Here is a 21,419-nt window from a genome sequence, read left to right as displayed (position 1 = left end):
TGGCCTGGCCTGGCTGATAATGATGAGGCCTCTTCTCCTACGAGAGCGAGCGAGAACCGTTGCTGGGAGAGGGATAGAGGGGATGAGCGAAGAAAAAGATGGAATGAGGCGAGTGGTAGAGGGCAGAAGGTGGAGAGAGGGGGCAAGCAGAGATAGAGGGAGAAGGCGTGATGTTGGCAGAGGTGGGGAGGGGTAAATAAAGTATCGTATCTATCGTACAAAAAAGTCATTATTTGTCTTTCTAGCCTTTCTATTTTTTCCACTTCCACCTCTTTATTTCCTCACATTTGCTTGAAACTGGTCAGCTCAATTCCGAAGCGTGACAGATGGACTTAGCACTATGTGCTAATTTCATACATCCCTGCCAAAATGTTGTTTTTGTTTATCCTTGTTCAGTGTGTGTACGTTTTATGTGTTTAAGTGTCTGAATGCATATATGGATGTAACATGGGGATTAGACAAGGCATAACAATCATTTCCAGTATTAATGAAAAACATTGGATGTTTTTATGAGCTACCTGTATACTTAGCCCTTACATCCTTCACGACAGGACAACAAACTTTTTAAAGTATGCTTCACTTCTGCTATTTTGCCTGAAACTTGTAATGTTCACTCTTACAGCTAATGTGCAACACTTAATATAAGCCATCAACTGCAAGCTGGTGAAATGTAAAGTCAGTAGGATTTTCTGTTTAAAATACAAAGTGCAGAGCTGAGTTTCCATTAATATCTTACTGTGAGCAGCTCAATACTAAATTTGTTTTTATCCTCCACTCTCTGTCTCCCCTTCAATTCTTGCCTCTCCTCTGCTTTTTTCATCTCTTCTTTCCTCAACTTAATCCTTCATCATCTTTATCATGTCCACTTGCATCTTCCCATCTCTCTCGCTCCGCTGTGCTTTCTCTGTTTTGTCCCTTCTCTCCTTATTCAGACTTGCTGCGTGCTCGCCAGGAGGCGTTGGCTGCAGCGGTTAGGAATCCAGCGGCCTTAGAAGCTCACCTGCCTTCTGCGGGCAGCTCCTCTTCATCCAGCCAGAGACGCAAGCAGGGTCTGCCGCAGCACCGGGACGCACATTACACTGACAGGTTAGAAACGGATGCAAACACACACTCACTTGCAACCAAAATCTCTACATCAGACCGGCCACAGCTAGCTATAGAAATAGCAACCCTGCCCTGGCAGCATTATTAATCATTCATCATTAATGAAGCCCAACACCCACATCCTATACACACATACGGCATAAGAGGCCCCAGTTGATGTGAGCACATGTAAATGTGGAAATTACAATGCAACAATGTTCAGATTTAAAGCTTGTCAGTGGGAGAAACTGTAGGAGTTAATAACCTGCCAGTTTGCATCACCAGACCACTGCACTTGTCTTCCCATTCTTCCACCCATTCCTATCTTCCTCAGCAGGATTTGATCTCATATTTAGCTTTTTCAGTGTGCTGTAGTACACGCCTGTGTGTGTGTGTGTGTGTGTGTGTGTGTGTGTGTAAGATACATGGTTAAACTAAGGATCCAATAACCTCTTGGCTACCACTGTGGAGCTGCACGCCTGCATCCCCGGCACTCCCTCCCTCCTCTCCCCCCAGCGCTGGCCCCTGCGCCTCCCAAACAAAGCCGGGGGCAGTGGGAGTGGGCGGGTAATTGCTTGTCGATTATTTATGTGGCACAGGGAGAGGCGGGGGATCGATAATGGGCCGGCGGTGCGGCAGCAGGGGAGGGGAGGGTGTGCGTTTGTGTCTGTCTGTGTGTGTGTGTGTGTGTGTGTGTGTGTGTGTGTGTGTGTGTGTGTGTGCGTGCGTGTGTGAGAGAGAGAGACAGAGAAGGGGGTGGAATGGGGTTGTGGTGGGGATATAAGCAGGAAGCAGAGCGGCCAGGCGCTGTGTGGTGCAGCTCTGGGAGGCTGTGGGGGTGTATATAGTGTATGTGTGTGTGTGTGTGTGTGTGTGTGTGTGTGTGTGTGTGTGTGTGTGTGTGTTCTTGTTTAACTATATTCGTGGGGTCCAAAAACCAGGAATACAGTATACTTGTGTGGTCCGGACAGCTTTGTGGGGCCAAAATGCTGGACCCCACAACTTTAAAGGACTGTTTGAGGGATAATACTTGGTTTTAGGATTAGGGTTAGAATTAGCAGTCCCTCCAGAAAAACGTGATTATGCGATCGCATAATCCAATGCATAATCGGCCAAAGTCCGCATATCTATGCGGCGGCCGCATTCTTTCAAATACGCTGCACTTTCGCCGCATAAATTGCCGATTTCCGCGCAAAATATGCAGAGCTTGCATGATTTCATAATCCCTGCATTTTTGTTGCAAAAAAGTCACATATATCTAAGCAGAAAAATGAAAAATGTTGTGTTTACTTCACACAAAAGCAGCTATTTTCCCCTGTTGCCATAGGAACGTTATGAAGTGACGTAATTACGCGACGTGAACATCATCAAAAAGCTGCAAACCCCGCGATGAAGCCATGATGAAACCGCAGTTTTTGCAAGTTCCCGCAATTCCATCGCATAAAATTGCATAAATATCCCGCATATTCCATCACATTTTTTAAGAAAACGTGCCGCATAATCAAGGATTTTTGCCCGCAACAATCACAAAAAAACTCATTTTTCTGGAAGGACTGAATTAGGTTATGGTTAGGGTTAGGGTAAGGGTTAAGGTTAGGCATTTAGTTGTGATGGTTAAGGTTAGGGTAAGGGGCTAGGGAATGCATTATGTCAATGACGGATCCGCACAAAGATAGTGCCACGCACTATGTGTGTGTGTGTGTGTGTGTGTGTGTGTGTGTGTGTGTGTTCAGGTGAGGAGGGGGGGCTGATTATTTGCGTGTGTTTGTTCCATTTTTCAAGCTGGCGGTCTGCATGCACGCTCATCTATGTGGATTGAATTTGGGTTTGTTTGTGTGAATGTCAGCTAATTTGTGTGTGTGTGTTTGTTTGTGAGAGGCCAGTAATGCAGTGTGAATGTAGTCAGTGAGCCGCGGCTGTTCTCTGACAGCCCATAGAGTAATTAGCCACACAGGACCGGGGACAGTCACCCTCCCTCCCTCCCTCCTTTTTCCATCCATCCATCCATCTCTACTCACTCCGTCCCCCTCTACCTCCCACTGCCTCCTCTTTAACCCCTTAACTCTCAGTATGTTTTGAGTGAATAAAAAATCGGGGTTAATAAGGAAAATGTGTTGTGCCCTTTCCAACTTGTACGATTATCCAAATGAGAGAATGCAAGAATTGAAACGTCAAGGAGTGATGCAAAACCTGTATGATGTTTTACCTGTACATGCTGTTCTCATGTGCACATTCACTATAGGGCCAAAAGTATGTGGATACATAATTTTGTGTACTTTTGGCATTGGGATGTTTTATATTTTACTTCCTATTAAGGGAAATCGTAATGCATCATCATTAAACATATATTTTTTAGACAATAGTGTGCTTTGTGGTAACAGTTGGGGAAGACCCCCCCATGTTTCAACATGACAATGACCCATAAAGAAATGTATTTCTCAGTTTGGTGTGTTAGAACTTAAATGGCCTGTATATGTAGGTGTATATCTGTCCAACACCTTTGGGATGAACTGAATTGCAGAATTTATGCCAGGCTTTATCACCCAACATCAGAGCCTGACCTCACTAATGCTCTTGTGGCTGAATGGGAGCAAAACCTTGCAGCCAGGTTCCAAAATCTTGTGGAAAACCTTCCCATATAGCAGCATATTAATGCACATATGTGTGGAATGAGATGTTCAACAATCTCATGTGGGTGTAATGTCCACATACTTTTGGCTATGTAGTGTACATGTGTGTCTAAAGGCCAGACTGTACCCACCCCCCATAAAATATACAGAACCTGCTAAAAAAGAGAGTGAGAAAATTAAAATCGAGATAATTGTCGAGTTAAAGAAAATAAAACTGAGATAGAATGAAAAGCCGAGGCTGAGAATGTAATTGATGGAAGCTCTCCCCCTCTCTAACTCTATTCGTGGCTCACCTTTCCATCGACCCCTCATCATTGATTATGTGGGGCTCATTAGGGTCCATTGTTAAAAACAAATCATTAGGGCCGCTCGATGGGCTTAGAGCCTGGCGCTCCATTTGTCTGGCCTTAAATGGCACTAAGCTCACCAAGCATCTGCAAGGCAAATACGGGAGGTATGGAGAAAAGTAAAGAGAAGGTTGGGGGGGGGGAGAGGAAGTGGAAAACATTGGAGCTTAAAATGGGGATGAAGAGAGGGGAGCGAAACAGAAGAGAGGAGATGGCGAGAGGACGAAGTGACGGAGAGAGGGAGAGAGTGAGATGAGGGAGGGAGGGAGGGAGAGAGAGAGAGAGAACGAGCGTGGAGGGAGCCTCATCCATTTTAATGAGCTTCCTGTGTAAATGTGTTCCTGCGGAGAAGGAGCCGAAGGCGGCCGCGCAGCGCTCCTAATCCCCCCACGCTCCCGTCATTAAGGGCAGCCCTGTCACACACACACACACCCCTACACGCACACCCGGACACACATACACACTGCCTGGGCTGCTGCGGGACAGGACCGCTGTCGCCACTCTGACAGGTCGTCACACACCAGTGAATTCCCCAGGAGCCCCTGGCCTCACTGCAGGCAGAGAGAGAGAAAGAAAGGGGGGGAGGCAGGGATATAGTTTTGCGTATAGGTTGTGATTATGAGCCCACCTTGCATTTGTGAATCTGCCTAGTTTCAGTCTCATGCAACAACTAGTGTGTGAGTGTTTTTGCCTTGTCTTTTTACAGCATGTTAGTGGTTTGCCAACAAAATGCACAGATAGGGCAAAAAGAAAACCACTCACACAGACAGACATGTACACACACACACACACACACACACACACACACACACACACACACGGAGCCCGAGAGCAAAACGACTAATGTTTGCCACTCCTCCCTTAAAATTGCCTCCTATAAAAGGAGGAAGAGAGGGAGAGATGGAGGAAGGGAGTAGAGGGGAGTGTCAGACACACTCTTTCTCCCCTTCTCTCTCTCTCTCCGTCTCTCTCACTCCCCGTGATTAGGCCTAATTATGGTGGCGCAGACGCCTGGCAGCCCCAGTCATGCAGCTTTAATTGACCGTTATTCATCTGCGGGCTAACGCTAGGCAAGGGTAGGCGGTGCAAGGAAAGGGAAGAAAGGGAGGGAGTATCAGAAAGGGGGGTGGGGGGTGATGGGAGTTTGGCATGCGGGAGCCATAGCGGGGGTGGATGGGAGTTTTGCGGGCGCCTTAGCCTAGTGGAACTGTGCGTCGCAAGGCTAATTGCTAGCCCCGAGGGATTAGGCCAGGTGATTACACACTGGGCGGTGTAATTACATAAGCAGCGGCTAGCGGGGCCCCGGCTCGCGGCTCTAGGGTCACGCGCCGTAGCCCTCAACCAAGATTAATTGGAGCTGCCACTGGAGTGCGAGGCACCGCCGGAGAGAGCGGTTATACGATTAGCATTAACATTTCAGCGGCGGAGGCGATCGATGAATGATTTCCCCCCCCCCTCCCCCCCACACACCACCATCCTCTCAGTACTGGCTCCAACCCCCCATCTCATCTCCCCACTTTTGTATGCGTGCCCTCCCTTCTTGCAGTTCCTCCCTCCCTCTCCTTTTCCCTCACCATTTAGTGAGGCGGGAGACATGCAGGCGCTAGCGAATTTGAACACAGTTGCAAAACAATATTTGCGGTTGCATGCGTCCCAGTGTTGGTTTTGATTTTGTTTTTTTCCTTAACTTGTTTCCCATGTATGCTTTTGTGTGGCGGCAGTCACACACAGCTGAGCTCTGATTGGTGTGATAGCAGCAGCTCAGGAAGAGAGAAACGAGGCACAGGAGAGGAAAGAGGAGAGGTGTGGGTAGCTAGGGAGTGAGCTCAGGAAAGGCCTTGGAAACAGCTGTGGTTTGAGACACCGAGCGGGCATAGAGCATCATAATCCACACTTTGACACTTTCAGAGGGTCAAGGTGCAGATGCCTCACTCTTCTGACAGCTTTTTATCTGCTTCCTCAAAACCATGCCCCTGTACTTGTGAAGATGTGCCTGAAACTGAGAGAAAACCAGAGAAAAGGATAGAATGGGAGAAAGGAGTACAGTGAAAAAAGAAGTGGGAGAGAAATACAAAGAGGCAAGACAAGGCTATGGTGAAGAGACAGGATGAGATGGAGTGATGAAGAGGGGGAGAGAAAAATACATAGTGAGAGACGAAAGGAATCAAGGTGGAAGACAAGAAAGGAGTTAACAAGACAGATTTTCAGAGGTCATAAAGAAGTAGAGAGAACAGAAAAAATATGGTTAAGACAGAACAAGAGACAGAGAGAGGGAGAAAGGTGAGAGGCGCCTCAAGGAGACAAAAGACGAAGCCAATAATGGAGAGGCCTTTTCAGAAGCAGAGGTTGCAGGACGATCCATCTTTTCACCGGTTTGAATGCAGCCTAGAGAGTGAGAGGGAGGGAAATGGAGAGGAGGGCGTAAAAAAGGGAGAGAAAGAGGAGGGATGAGTGTTAATTAGAAGGTCCTTCAGCCCATGGCCCCGGTCAAGACGCAGGGGCCGCCCCAGCTGTCGGAGCATGACACACTGGTATTGTGCATTCAGCCCTCATTATGTGTGTGGGTCTAGAGTTGTGTGTACGTGTTTCTGTGTATGTATCGTGTGTGTATGTGTGAGGCGGCAGAGGAAGGGAAGGCTGCAGTCCAGGGTACAGCAATGGCCAGCGGCGCTTGCTGCGGCGTGACAAGACTGATGAGGCACTGGGGCGACACAGGGTCCTCTGGAGCTCCACTGATAAAAATACACCGCATACATTGGTGTGGCAGCATGCACACACACACACAAAGAAAAGAGTTGAGACATACTTAAAAATATTCTTTTAACGTAGAGAAACATACATTATACATCTCTCCATACTGAATACTTTGGTCATTTTAAAGCATCCAGTGTGAAATCCGAACTGAATTTGAGTTGTCATTTTCACATTTGTGTCCACAGAGAACTGTCCCACCCTCCACCCCTTCTGTCCCCTCCAACTGCCCCTCACATCACCTTAGGACATCACCTGCGGCCTCCTTTCCTGGGCATGCCCTCTGCTCTTTGCCAGGCCCCTGGTGAGTCATAAATCATGCTAAGGCTAAATAGATACTAATGCACAGTACCAATGCAGATGCATAGCATGTATACTTGTAAACAAATATATATTTTTTTAATATTTGCACCGATATGAAGGTAATACGCCCATTTGTTGTGATATAATCACAACATACCGCGGCCTGTTGTGAGCTATTGCTTAAACAATAAATACAAAAAAATAGTCCCTCCTGTGCTGGCCGCCGAGGTGGTTGCTATGGAACATAGCCGCTAGCATATTTATTTTTGAATCACAGGCAAGCGTTATATTAATTACCTATTTAACAGGTTTTTTTTACATTAATTTGTATGTTGAGGTTTATTGTGCAACCACTGAAAAACTGTCCAGCATCAGTGGGATGACTTTGAAAACTGCTTGTAGGCTTGCATTTCTTGTTAGGCAGAGGTTGCTTGAAGTGGTAAGGATGTTGCTCCACTTTCTCTGGTCACGAGTTTTGGTCGCCAATAGCTCTGGAGAGAGGTTTCGCACTTGTGGCCACTTACGGCCATAATCTGTCTTGTTTCAAGACCCGCATTAGATGGTGTAATATCTTGGTGCTGCGGAGGCAGTGATTAGTGTATTTCTGGGTTCCTGCTTGCTTGCAAATTCTGGGCAACATTCTTGCAAGATGATTGACGCCCATTGGCTATATAGACTATAGATGTTTTAATAACTATGGTACCCTAATCCTAGCCAAAAAGTATGCACTAGGTCACTTACCAAACATAGTCCGCATAGTGGTTCACTTTTTCACGCGTTCAAGGGTAGGTGGGAGAGATATTTCTCTATGACACTGTCTTAAGGTCTAAAACTAAAACTTTCTTCACAGCACTTGACAGTCCATTTTATTTGCTTAACGGTGTTCAGTTCATTTTGGTTTTTCTCCAGTTGGTCAACCTCCTCTTTACATAACTTTGCATGTCATTTAGCAGGTGGATTTTCTTCTAGAGATGGGCAGTCCTCAATCCACTCTTCCATTGTCAGGCCACCCAGGAGATTGAAGTTCACCTTAAATATTTCCATTTTGTAGCATCCTTTAGGCCTACTAGCTAACTTTGTATCAGTTCCCCCCCCCCCCGACATGCAGGAATACTTGTGCAAAGGAATTCGAATTATAACCGTTGTTATGCGGTTGTCATGGCTATGAACCAATCAGATTACTTGATTTGAGCTACCCGTTTTATAATTTCAAATTTTATAACCGTACGATAGTTGCAGCATATACAGTAACTTGCATGAAACAGTCAAGCAGAATAGTTTTGTTGCAGAGTATTTTTGGTAACCTTTTAACATGTTTTCTCATCGATTTGCATTTTTGGGAGCTTGCATGTCACTTTGACTTTATACATTTTTGCTTATATGTATGCATTTTCTTGCGGTTTTTATCACAGGTTATGGTTTCCTCCAACCAGCTCAAGCGGAGCTCTTTGCTCGACAACAAGAGATGCTAAGGAAGCAGAATCTGGCCAGGTGTGTGTGTTGTAATGTTACAGTATGTAACAGTGTAATCATGGCAGCCATGTGTAATAGTAAATGACAGCTAAAAAAAGGTTTTGTTGCGTGGGTTTATTGTAACATCAATAAAGTAGCAGTATTTTTTTTGAAGACATGTTAAACATTTGGCCTGCACATTGAAGTCCCTGTATGTTTCACTGCCTTAGACTTGAGATGTCAGCAGAGCTGCTGAGACAGAAAGAGTTGGAAAGTCTCCACCAGCGACAACAGCAGCAGCGTCTTCTGGGCTCCGACACTTTGGGAGCTCTGCCTTCCGGCCTGCCCCCCGACCATCCAGCCCTGCGGAGCCTCCACGACATCCCAGAGGGCCATCCGCTCCGTGAGGAACTGGCCCGCCGCTCAAATGCAATGCTAGTGCTTCGCCATGGGGCTGCCACACCCCTCCTAACCCTCAACCATCACCAGCATCAACAACCAGGGCCACCGTCCACACCCAAAGAAACCCAGGCACAGAGATCCACTGCTGGGCCAGATGCCGAATCCAGGAAGGCCCCCCGCAGGGCCCCCCAGACACAGCTCCATGCTGGGGATCCCACAGGAGGAAGAGAGGACAGAGGAAGGGAGGGAGACAGAGAGGTGCAGGATGAGGAGATGAAGGACTCGGACAGTGAGACAGAGATGTGTGAGGAGAGGCAGGACAGTGTTGGGGTCAAATCCAGCAGTAAACCCAGGGACAGGGAGAGCGATGGGGGTAAAGAGACTGGCAGCAAGGGAGTGTGTAACAGTGCCAAGGAGACTGGAGAGAGCTCCGGCAGGCTGAGCACCGCTTGTAGTTCAGCAGGTACAGAGTCACCCAGTCGCCACCTCTTCACCCCTGGACTGGGCAAGGCTGATGTCAAGTACCACCTGCCACCTGGGTTCATGCCACCGTTGCCTGCTCTTCACACCCAGTCACTGCCCATTGGATTCCCCTACGCCAACCCCTACTTTCACACGGGTAAGAGACTCAGTCACACACACACACACACACACACACACACACACACACACACACACACATAATACACACAGCCGACATGTGAAACCTATTAGCGTCACTCTTTGTGTGCGTGTCTCCAGTGTGGAGACCTCTCCCTGTTGTTAGGGGCCCTGCCTCTGACCCCAGTTTGACCCTTGTGCACACCACCAGCAGCACAGCCACGTGGGCAACAAGGAGGGAGTTGTTTGTTCACATAAATAAGAAAACTACCAAAAACTAGATTGAAATCCAGTCAGTAGAGCTGAACGATTTGTTGATTTATCCATAAATCTCAACAAAAAATTATTCCACAAGAACTGATTATCAATTAATAGTTATTATTGATGATTTCTGAAACAAAAGTACCAAACATTCACTGGTTCCACCTTCTCAATGTGAGGATTTACAGCTTTTCTCTTTTTTTTTTTTTTTTTTTAAATACCACAAAAATTCTGAAGAAAAATTGAAGAGATTCTGCCATTTTTCACTGTTTAACATGTTATACACTAAACTACAAACTCAACATCATGCACAGTTTAACGGACAATGAAAATAGCCATTACTACTTAGGTTACTGACCTAATTCCACCTGACTGTCATTTATTTCTTAAATTAAAGGTTTTCTTCTCAAACTCATGATGACTAAATGTCACAGAACAAAAAAAATTGGTTTAGCTGCATTCTGGAAAAATGTTGACAGCACATTTTTAAGCTTGCAGTTCTCACATTTTGCATCACAAAAAAAATCCCCAGTCTTAATAGCAACTTTGTACCCAGTGTTTATATTGACACAATTTTCACCCACTGCTGCACTTTCAGGCTCCGTGGGAGGTCTCTTCATGGATGGGGAGGACTCAGCCACAGCAAACCCTGTGGAGGACATCAGCAAGTGGAGTGTGGAGGACGTGTGTGGCTTCATAAGCAGCCTGGCCGGATGTGCTGAATACACACAGGTGAGGACATAGAGAGAGGGAAGAGAGAGAGAGGAGGGGATGGAGGCCAGGGGCAGGCTGACTACTAACCATAGAAGAACGTTGACCAAGATATAATATATACTGCAACACTACCGTAGTACTTTCAATGGCATCATATGTTTAGGTGGAACCACTAAACCTACACATACCGGTTTCAAGTTTAGTGTGAATGTGTGGATGCATGAATGGTCATGTTCACAATTGCAGCCATATCTGTGGGCTTTGTATGAATGAGGGAAAGTTAGCAGTGCATGTACAGCTATAGCCTGTGTGTGAATGAGTGTGGATGTGTGTGTATAGCCATATATTGTTCCAAAATGAAATATCCAGAATTTGAGAAAAGTGAACCAATCTTACCTTTATTTATATCCATCTTTAACTTAATACTTAAAAAAACAAGGGTTCAAGGGTTTTCAAATAATACCCACATGACAATATGTATGTTTAAAGAGTCATTAGCTGTGGTGGGAAGTGACTCCAATGTAACAGATGACAAAAAATCCACAATCCTTTCTCCGTACAAAAAGTATTTGTAAAGTTCAGCTGAAGCTAATACGAGGCTTCAACTGTCTGAGTCAACCTAATCGATTGGGCATCTAACTTTGAATCGAGGGACCTGTGTGTGTGTGTGTGTGTGTGTGTGTGTGTGTGTGTGTGTGTCTTTCAAACAATCCTGCATGTGCAAAAGTTGTCACAGCGAGCCTAAGGGTGCGAGCACGCTGACTGAGGAGCAGCAGCAAGCCTACGGGCGCATCATGTAGTGGGGCCAGCATCTTGCATGGTGCATTCACACACACCATCAGTGTATGTGAATGGGTGAATGAAAGGCAAATTTTAAGCGCTTTGTCCGGTAAGGTAGAAAGAGGCTATATAACTGCAGTACATTTACCATCGGATGAGTTGTTCTCGAGAACGCTTCGAATGGCCACACCACCCGACAACGCTGCAAGCAGCATGTTAGTAGCGTAAGAGAGAATGGCAGGTGTGTTGAGTGACGTCAGTGCGTGTTTGAGCGAGGAGAGAGAGAGCGGTGCCATATTGAGAGTAGCGTACAAGTGCGGATGTGAGGAAAGTGAGAGGACATAATAGCAAAGACGATGTAAAGTGAGTTAACTTAACAATAAAACAAGCTTCTCAAGACACGGTGGCTTCATCTTTTGTCAACACTGCCAGTAAAGTGAAGGGTGTTACCAAGTTGTGAAAAAAACAAATGTAATATTGGGAACCGGTTCTGAACAGGCATGCGCTCCAAACGGGCACTGCACTAGTCTCCTTTAAAATACAATCTTAGTATGACATTCCCTCTTATTAGTTTCAGATGAACTTTAGAAATGCATCCCTCTCATGTCTTACACTATAGTCACGCTAGTAATAGATTTCTTCATGGCCAGTATTGAGAGGAGGAAAAATTCCAGTGACCAATAACACTCTCAATGTACAATGGGCATGTGAATATTGTATTAGGAGACAGTTGAAAATCTGAACCTTTTTAAGAGTCATTTTCTCCACAACTGCATCCCCTATATTGTAAAAATGTTTTACCTCTCAAAATGGGTACGTAACATTTTGGAATAGTCACTTTTTTGTAGGTTGTGTGAATGAATGTGTAGGTTTGTGTGTCGAGTGTGTTTCTGTGTGCGTCTATATGTCGGGGCTGTGGCTGAAGCAGCTGTGTCTCCGCCAGGTGTTTCGGGAGCAGGCCATTGATGGAGAGACATTACCGCTGCTCACTGAGGAGCACCTGCTCAACACCATGGGACTAAAGCTGGGGCCCGCGCTCAAGATCCGCTCACAGGTACACACACCACAGACCTGCGTGTGTGTTCGAGTGGACGTGTGTTTGAATGTGTGTTTCTGTCCATAGGCCAAAGACAAACTGCTAGCGTAGCATAGATTATTCCCTTAAACTAGCCAGCCCCAGACTGCAGCCTCTCTTCTACTCTCTCTGTTTAAAATACAGTATTAGTTCATTATACAACACTCAACAAGCTGTACTGACAGTCAAACGGTCTCCTCTCGTCTCCTCAGGTGGCACGGCGTGTGGGCAGACTATTCTACATGACTGGGTTTCCGCTGGCGTTCCCGTTTCCACCTTCGGCCGCACTGCGCCCCCCAGAACGTGATCGGGACCCCCTGACCACACCATCTGACACCCCCCTTCCTCTCTCTCTGTCCCTGCCCCACAGACCCACCTCAACCAGCAGCAGCTCCTCTCCGTACAGCGGCCCCACCCCAGGGTGCTCCTCCCCCAAGCAAGAAAACGGTAACAGCTCCACAGGAGTGGGAAGATACGAGGCTAAAACTCCTTCGTAGGAGAGGACAAGCAGGTGTGAGGAGGGTAGACCTGCATAAAACTAACCTGACCTAGAGGTTGCTTATTTACCAGACACTCCCCACCTTGGGACCTTTACGCTGAAATTTAGTGGAAAATATTGGACTGGAATAAAAGACAACTGAACCGTATCTGACAAACCAATCAGCTTCTGAGTTCCTCTGCAGTTGCTGTAGCTGAGCAGAATCCAAACCAACTGGGTTGGAAGGGAGACACGTGAAGCGACAGGAACAGAGAATGAGAAAAAAAAAAAAGAGGAAAGGAGACAGCTGGTCGCAGACAGCCTGCCAAAAAAAAAAAAAAAAGAGCGAAGTCCTGCCACAAATACGAAATTCTTGCAAGTCAGACAGTCAGACGCTAGCGGAAACCCTTCCTTCCTTCCTGGGCTGCAGGAAGCTCTGCTCACTTACTTTCTTTCTCTCGTCTCTCGGACTGCTCTCACCACAAGCCCTGCACAACCCAGGAATTAAAAAAAGAGACGCCGCTCCCCTTTTTTTCCTCTCCTCTCGCCTGTTTCCCCGAGGCCAAACAGCATTGTGGAGCAGCTTTTTTAGAGGCTGGAGTTTAATCATATGCTGAGCAGCACCAGATCTGTCCCTCTTATCACTGCAACTATGCATTCCACTGTCCCGATACCAAAGATGACCGGATGTGTGGAATTGAAATCATGTTTCATAACATGTCTGCTTCTTTTTGCATTAATGGTCTCAGAGAAAGACTGGTCCAACAGGGAAATGCTAGGCTAGTGCCTCACATTATGGACTGTATTTGAGTGACACAGGTAGAGCTGTCATTTACAGATATACACATGCTATAAAAATGTTGAAGTGGAAAAGCCTCAATGGTGGCTATGGTGTGGCTTACGTCATTGAATGCTTGTGTTGACTACTGTGGGAGGTAGGAAAAACATTTGCAAAATTTGTACAGAATCATGCTTAAGATGAAAATATCCTGAAGGTTGACAAACGTGGTACTTTTACTTTTTGTTAAATGTAGTTGCACGAATAAGATTTTCTTTACTGACAAAATGTGACTTTCTGAACTTTGGTGGTACTTTTGTTCATACTCTTTTGTTCAGCCATTTTTTTTAATGTGTAATATTAAGACGCTCCAATCTTGAATGCTACTTCAGCATATAAATATGAGAAAAAAAATATTTATAGGACTTTTGATGTAGTAGATAACGCAGATTGATATGTATTATAATTAGCCCTTAAGACGGATTCCAAAGATACTTTTACTTTGTTTTATCTTGGTTGCAGGGAAAAGAAAGGCACAAAGCTCTTAATGCAAATGTTTTAAATTTGTTATGGATTCTTTTTTTCTTAAACTACGCAAGCAATTAAATGGTCTCTAGATTTCCCTTCAAAAGTTTTGTTTTCATCCTATTTTTCTATTCACCAACACAGGTGAAATAAATCCTAAAGAAATGCCTCTGCTTTCTCTTTTCTCTCCTGTTTGTGTGCCTGCCTCATTCTTCTGTAAAAACGTGAAGGAGAGAGTATGCGGTCTCTTGATGTATGTGTGTGTGTGTGTGTGTGTGTGTGTGTAAAAGGGAGGTGGCCTATGGGGGGCGGGGCACAGTTCAGGTCAACACCAGCTGTCAGAGTGTGAGGTTCAGCCACAGGGCAAGACCTCCCCTGCCTGTGGGGATAAACCTGACCCTCCTCATCCACCCACACACATACAGGACCAGAACCAGGAAAAAAACCACACTCACCTTCCTCCTTCAAAGAGTTTACACTGAAGCAGTATGTGCTACACACTCTACTGGGACTTCCCCTTGCTTTAGGCTGGGCCTCTACACCACACGGTTCTGTATTCACTGAAAACGACTACAGAAAAAAAAGTGACGACACAAAAATGTTTCTTAAATTTCCATTGAGGCGTTTAAGTCCTTGTCAAACAACTCCTCTGCCAATTATTTTACCACCAGTGAATGCATGCAATAATTGTTCAGCCAACACCACCTTTAGTGGTGAATGGTGGCGAAGGGTGCAGCGATGTCGAGAAAGAAAAGGGGATAAGTTGAAGTAGGAAAGCCGTGTCTGAGCATGCGAATACACAGAAAGAGAAGATAGTGGTCTGGGCAGGGGGTGGGTAAGGAGTTGGCACAGAAACAGACCAGCCTGTGTTGCTGCTCTACCACCTGGGCAGAGAGTCTTGGCACACCATCAGACGCCACCCTGCCAGCCTGGCACAGCATTGCTGCCTCAGGGCTCAACACCCGCCTCTCTGTACCCCTCCTCTTGGCCGGCCCATCCTGGCTCGGCCTGGCTCATAGCTCTCTACAAATAGCGCGTCCTCACAAAGCCTGAGGCTGCCTACAGGTGTGCACATGAAGGACACAAATGACTTGGTTCAGATGCACTTGTGCATGAACATGCATGTACACGCTTCAATTAATTAGCATAAAGAAATGGCGAAAACAATCTGGGCTCTTTAACTTTTCTTTTTTTTTACAATTTCAATGCTTAATAAAATTACATCATAAACATGTTTGTACTGTACACGTGAAGTAATACAACATTCAAAAGTAAAGAAAATAGCAAAAAGGCCAATATTATTCTAAACATAGATGGTTAATAAGGTGGAGAGCATAAAAGTCTCTCAGGTAAGCTTGAGTGTGTGCCTCCATGAACCTCAGTCATCATCGGACAGCTCCAGGTCCTCCACCAGATCTTCATCTCCTTCTGCCAGCTTTATCAGGGCAGAGGAGGACAGCGGCTGAGGAGCCTTGGAGGCCTTTTCATCCCCATCTTCATCATCTAGAATACAGACAGGAAGATATTTTACTTCACATTCAGCCACATGGGAATGTATGATGCCTGGCAGGTACCAAGAGGTAAACATTTGTTGTACTTTGAATACATGCACATAAATTAAGTTTTTGATTGTTATAAGGACATTTTTAAGTGTTTATTAATGTACAGTATTTAACAATTATAGCTTCTTATAAAGGCATATTTGATAATTAATTACAACTGTTTTACTATATTGCCATTCATTATTTGTTTATATATTAGCCTCTACTTAAGGGTGTCCCACAGGACGAGTTATAGCTGTTGACAAATACATTAACACATATCTCCTTACTACATTATAGTGTTATAAACCATTTATTAAATGATTATATATTGCTTATAAATAGGGGGAGGTTAAAGTAGAATGTTATTGAATTACTGAATTTATTTATTACATTTTAATTTAGACTTTTGGACTGATCTATGTAGATATATTTCATATTTTTTGTTTTATTTGACATCCCTTACCGTTTTTTACAGGATAGCAGATGATTTCTGTTCTGTTAACTTGTATACTAGTTTATTAATTTAAGGAATTAGGTAATTAGAGACCTTCCGCTGACCTTTTAAAGCGCAACCAATAAGATCGTAGCTGGACCGAGCTGGCCGTAGCCAGAACATGCAAGCAGGGGAGGTAGAGTGTGATGGAAGAAAAACTCATTTTCTGTGTTTAGTTCCCCATCACAACATTAAAAGTATACCATGATCTCGCCTGGAAAGTGATGCATCGCGAAATGTCAGCAGTCAGATGGGGCTTCCATATTTGTGAATAGGTATATAGTTTACAACGTAGCTAAATGCAATGCTCAAGTTAGCTTGTCTATGATGGCGCTCCGTAAGTGCTCTGCGCACATTCCCCCCTTTGGAGGAGTGTCTGGCAAAACGAGACTATGGATGCTATGGACTATGGAGGCAACCAACGTGAACTTCGAGTCTGGGGAGGAGGGGGCGGGGGAGACGACTCCAGACTCTTCTGTATTTTGAATTTGTACTGCAGTAACTATTTTAAACACTAGCTGTCAGTATTACATATTGCACCTTTAAGTTTTATCGTTTAAAACCTACAAATTTGTTAGTGCTACCAGTATGGTTCTTTTTAGACATTGATATTATACCAACCTGAATCTTCGCACTTCATCCCCTCGTCATCACTCATGTCAGACAGATCTTCAAGATCATCATCATCATCATCATCATCCCCCTTTTTCCCTGAGGGGAGACAGTGAAAAACATTACATTGAATTTGGTCTCCTGTTTCTTTCTTCAGACATTCCTGAGTTTGCATTGGTGCATCACTGACGTCTGAGGACTTTGGAGACTCCTATATGTGGGACAGGCATCAGAGGCAGCTAGAAGCATCTATTTCCTCCTGAGATGGAACTGAGAGTCGATTACAGACGCTGCTGCTGCTCCACAAACACCCATGACAGTTTACTACTGGCAATTTCAGACAGCTTACGCTCACGGCCTAAATATAGCAAATGGAGATAGCAGGCAGGTTCCACGGCTACGAGGATGATGGTAGAGTCGGTGTGTGTGTGTGCTAGTGTGCGTTTGTGTGCACCGGAGAGAAGTTGGGAGTTTGTCTGAATTTGTGGTGGGGTATACTCAGTGTGTAGTATGTGTGTGTGTGCGTTTATGTTGTCTAGCCAAAGGGACAACTGGGGTCCACGGGCTTTGAAGTTGAGGTGTGATGAGAGGCTGGGGGTGAGGAAGAGAGAGAACCAAAACAGAGCTACTTCCTCTGTCTGCTACACTGCGAACACACACATAGATAAACAATGTCAATTAAAACTTCAGGTACTTCCCTTTCTATCTAAATTTAAGATGACAAACATACTGTCACTCTCTCCCACTCTTTCTTGCTCACATGGTGCTAACAGACTTCAGTAGTACCTTAGAGGTTGGCCAAAATCATCAGTCCCCTCCTCTCAAACTCCCCATATTTCCAGGAGTATGTGACACCACAAAGAGCTTTGGTTAGCTGCCCAAAAGCTTTTGGTTCTTCAAGATTGGACAAGGTGGTGGGTGTGCATTTATGTGCTATCATCAAGATGTGTGGGTCTGTGTGTGTGCACGTGTTGCGAGGACATGCGGGAGCAGCTGGTTGAAACCCACAGAGCCAGAAAGAGAGAGTGAGGGGGGCTAGAATGAAATAGGGAACGAGGGAGTGGGAGCGGCCACCTCTGGCTGTTCCACTGGGCTGGTTTGAATTAGAAACCCCCACTGGGATCCAAGCCTGTACTTCCTGTCGGGGGGTTTCAGCTCGTGTGAGTGCGTGGGGGGCGGGAGGGATGGAGGAAGATGAACGAAAGACAGGGAGGGCTGGACAGAGAGTGAGAGGCGGAGGCCCGCTGCTTGCCGGAAGCTGTCCATCCGTTTGTGGGGACTCTCCCTACAATGAAGTCCAGATGCATTAAAAAAAAAAAATCCCCCGGCCGCCTACTCCTTTCCTCTGTGACCTTGCGGAGGGCTTTATTCAGCTTGGAGCGTGTCCGAGTGTAAAGCTGTAAAAGCGAGGTTTCAGCTGCCTGTGACCCGTGGACGACCCCGAGGAGGACGAGACACACTGGGTCTAAAGAAAGATCAGGCTGACGGTTTCTCTCTGCGGAGAAAGAGCCAAACTATCTGATAAGCAGAGATTTTCTCTTGAGTGTGATTTTAAATTTAATTTTCAGTTCCCCAGAAACTGCCTCTGCAGAGTTTTTAATAACTCAGAGCCTTGTGGTAACTGCTTTGCATGTGATCTGCTTGTAGCCAACTCTTTAAGATAGTGGCCGTTGCAGAAATAGAGATAACAGAAATGAGAATGAACTGTCATCACCTCTTTAACGTTGCTTTTGCACTGCGGACACTAGGCTGTAACAAAACACAGCCCCCTAGAGGCCAAGACATCAGTCTACAGTACTGTTCAACAAGTAAAACTCCTTAGCATGCCAATTTCAATGTGTGAGTGAGCATATGTGAGTCTCAGCTTGCCTTTGATTTTGAGTTCTCCGTCGTCGCTGTCTGATTCGCTGTCAGACTCAAACAGATCCTTGAACTCCTTCTTGTCCTCCACCTTCTTCTCCTGAATCTTCCTACGTTTGATCTCAGGGAGCTCCAGATCCTCCATCTTTACAGAACACAAAAACAGCAAGGTAAATACACAAACCTGCTTTCATTGCATTAATGACGATCATAAAATAATTGATCTACCAGTAAAATGTTCTACAACATAGTATGACTGTTTCATGATTTATGTAACAGAGCAACTCTTGTGGGTTACAGTGACATTCATAAAGAAATAGCCAGAAGTGATTCATGATTACTGAGTGGGATGAGGCAAATGTTGGTGGTTTCTTGGTTGAATAGTTACCCTGTCTTTGCCAGAGATTTCCAGCTGGATCTCCTTTTCCCTCAGCTTTTTCCACTGGCTGTAGTACCTGCTGAGGGGAGTCCCCTCCTCCTTGATCTGCTTCTCCCAAGCCGCCTGACAGAGAACATGGTAATTAAAATGTAGTTGAAGAACGTATATACGTGTGGGTGGGTTTATTTAAATGTGCCTGAGCTTCTTGATAAACATGGATATCCATGCTGGTAGTTATATTTGCAGTCCAGTAAGAGGAGCCTTTCTGCAGTTTCATTCAGGTTCTAAAATGATTGACCAGGAGAAAGAGATGGACAGACGCGACAGTGATACGAGTCAGAAGATGTGGAAAAGACGGATTGAAGGTGCCTGAATAGGGGAGACCAGTAAATCTTCTCCAACCCCTAAAGGTCTTTGTGGATGATATTGATTAGGCCCAATCACATTATCTGACCAACAAATCCAATAGAGCGAATAGAGCGCGGCCTGCTGCGCCCGTTAGTGTAACACATTTACCACAATTTGCCATGTGGCTATTAAGATGGCTGACATGCGCACACAGAAAAGAAAAAAAAAAGACAGGATAAGAAAATAAAACTAGAAAACCTACTTCTGAATTCATAGAAAAGAAAGACAAGAGACATCAGAGTGTGACCTGGATGGAGGTTGGGCATCATTAATTAGGCTAGCTCTCAGTTTGGGTGGCATGTCAGCGGGGGGCTGGTGGCCAGAGGGGGGCCGTGGCCTTTTCCACAGCAGCAGCAAGGCTGTCCCCTCTCCTTTGCCTGCGGTGACACCTACCGCTGCTACAATGCCAGGGAGTGGATGCCATGGCGACAGCCTCTGCTGAGCAGAGAGCCGTGGCGACAGGAGCTGGCGCGGTGCCGTGCTGTCTGTTGTACTTTAACACACACCTCCATGTGTGTACGCACACACATTTTCTCATCAACTAAATTACACAAAGACCATCCTCTTTAATTTCATCCTTAAATGCTTTAAAATATTAATCAGGAGTATATGTCAAGACTCTTAGCAGCAGCAAAGCCGCATAAAGCATGTTTGTGTGGACAGGTAGCATAAAGAGAGAGCGCAGAAAACACACTAATGGCTGCTCATTAAGGCAGAGGCGCCTCTGAGCTTTCAATAACCACAGGGTCATTCTTAACCAGGCTTAGAGTTTACACAGGGAAGTGGCCTCCATTATCAGTCACTGACTTTAGGGTTCGACAGTCACGTTCGATGGCCTGCAGCCTCTGGTTCAACTAGACAAGAGCCCAAAAGAGAAGTTTTTAGTGAAAAAGTTACCTTTGCCATGCAACTAGCATACACACACTGCTCACTTTTTGATGCTTCTTAAAAACATTCAAACATCAATTCAAGTGGATTGAGCGTTTAAAGTGTGACTGTGTTTTACTGTAGAGGATTCAACACCGGTATGTAACAATCTGCAGCTGCCGTCGGAGAAACAACACAGACGGTGCATTCAATGAAAATGGTAAACTACAGCCTCGTGGTGCATTTGAAGTTATTGTAAATGTCCTTTTCCTATCTGGTTGTTGTTTTTGTCGTTAAACAGCAATTTACTAGTGAAATAAGTTATTGTTATACATTATTATTAAATCATTTCATTTTGACCATATGGCCTTAGCAATAAACAAGCCGTTCTTTGATGTCACCAACTGTTGTTTAGTACCCTTTTTTTTCTTTTTTTACTTTCTTAAAAAGTATCGGTTCAGGCACCGTTAATTATGTATGCGATTAATTAATCACAGAGTATGTAATTAATTAGATTAAATTTTTTAATCGATTGACAGCCCTAATATATATACATACACACATACATATACACACGTATGTGTGTGTGTATATATATATATACACATATATATATATATATATATATACATATACATATATATATATATATATATATATATATATATATATATATATATATACATATATACACACACATACACACATATATACATACATATATATACACACACATATTTATTCTTATTATTCATTATCATCGGATTCACGATTATTATGCATTAATTAATTTCACTGCTAATGTATGAAATTACATGAACACTAGATTAAACACTTTGTTAAAATACAAAGACAGGGTTTCCTTTCCTGTTTGTAGATTTCAATGTGTTATTACTGCCTTTTGAAACAGAAACAATACAGTAACAGCTTTAAATGTGTTGTGTGAAAATGATCAATCTTCAACCTTTTTATTTAAATTCATCTGAAACTAGAGACTAGAGATGAATCAGTCACACCAAAAACAAAGGCCAAGTTGACAACAACAGTGATGTCCTTTTGGCCGTCAAAAAGCTAAAA

At 44.7% G+C, this 21,419-nt stretch overlaps 2 protein-coding genes across 5 annotated transcripts in view; one reads left to right on the top strand and one right to left on the bottom strand.

Moving 5' to 3' along the window:
- The window catches only part of samd11 (sterile alpha motif domain containing 11), a 54,110-nt gene extending 39,743 nt beyond the window's left edge, over positions 1–14,367 (top strand). For 3 of the 4 annotated variants that reach the window (XM_078254795.1, XM_078254794.1, XM_078254797.1), the window contains exons 7-13: positions 933–1,086; positions 7,000–7,115; positions 8,527–8,605; positions 8,797–9,587; positions 10,428–10,561; positions 12,267–12,377; positions 12,611–14,367. In XM_078254795.1, coding sequence (XP_078110921.1) covers positions 933–1,086; positions 7,000–7,115; positions 8,527–8,605; positions 8,797–9,587; positions 10,428–10,561; positions 12,267–12,377; positions 12,611–12,895 — 1,670 coding nt within the window. In that variant the 3' untranslated portion in view covers positions 12,896–14,367. The remainder of the gene's footprint in view (positions 1–932; positions 1,087–6,999; positions 7,116–8,526; positions 8,606–8,796; positions 9,588–10,427; positions 10,562–12,266; positions 12,378–12,610) is intronic. The other variant, XM_078254796.1, reaches the window with a different exon arrangement.
- The window catches only part of noc2l (NOC2-like nucleolar associated transcriptional repressor), a 31,568-nt gene continuing 21,133 nt past the window's right edge, over positions 10,985–21,419 (bottom strand). The window contains exons 15-18 of the mRNA XM_078254799.1: positions 19,077–19,190; positions 18,698–18,833; positions 16,838–16,927; positions 10,985–15,682 (exon numbers count right to left, since the gene is read on the bottom strand). Of these exons, the coding sequence (XP_078110925.1) occupies positions 15,558–15,682; positions 16,838–16,927; positions 18,698–18,833; positions 19,077–19,190 (465 nt within the window). The 3' untranslated portion in view covers positions 10,985–15,557. The remainder of the gene's footprint in view (positions 15,683–16,837; positions 16,928–18,697; positions 18,834–19,076; positions 19,191–21,419) is intronic.

Source organism: Sander vitreus, chromosome 7 (assembly GCF_031162955.1).
Source record: "Sander vitreus isolate 19-12246 chromosome 7, sanVit1, whole genome shotgun sequence".
Lineage (NCBI taxonomy): Eukaryota > Metazoa > Chordata > Actinopteri > Perciformes > Percidae > Sander > Sander vitreus.
Note: the sequence above shows the minus strand (reverse complement) of the source record. Positions and strands in the feature narration are given on the sequence as shown.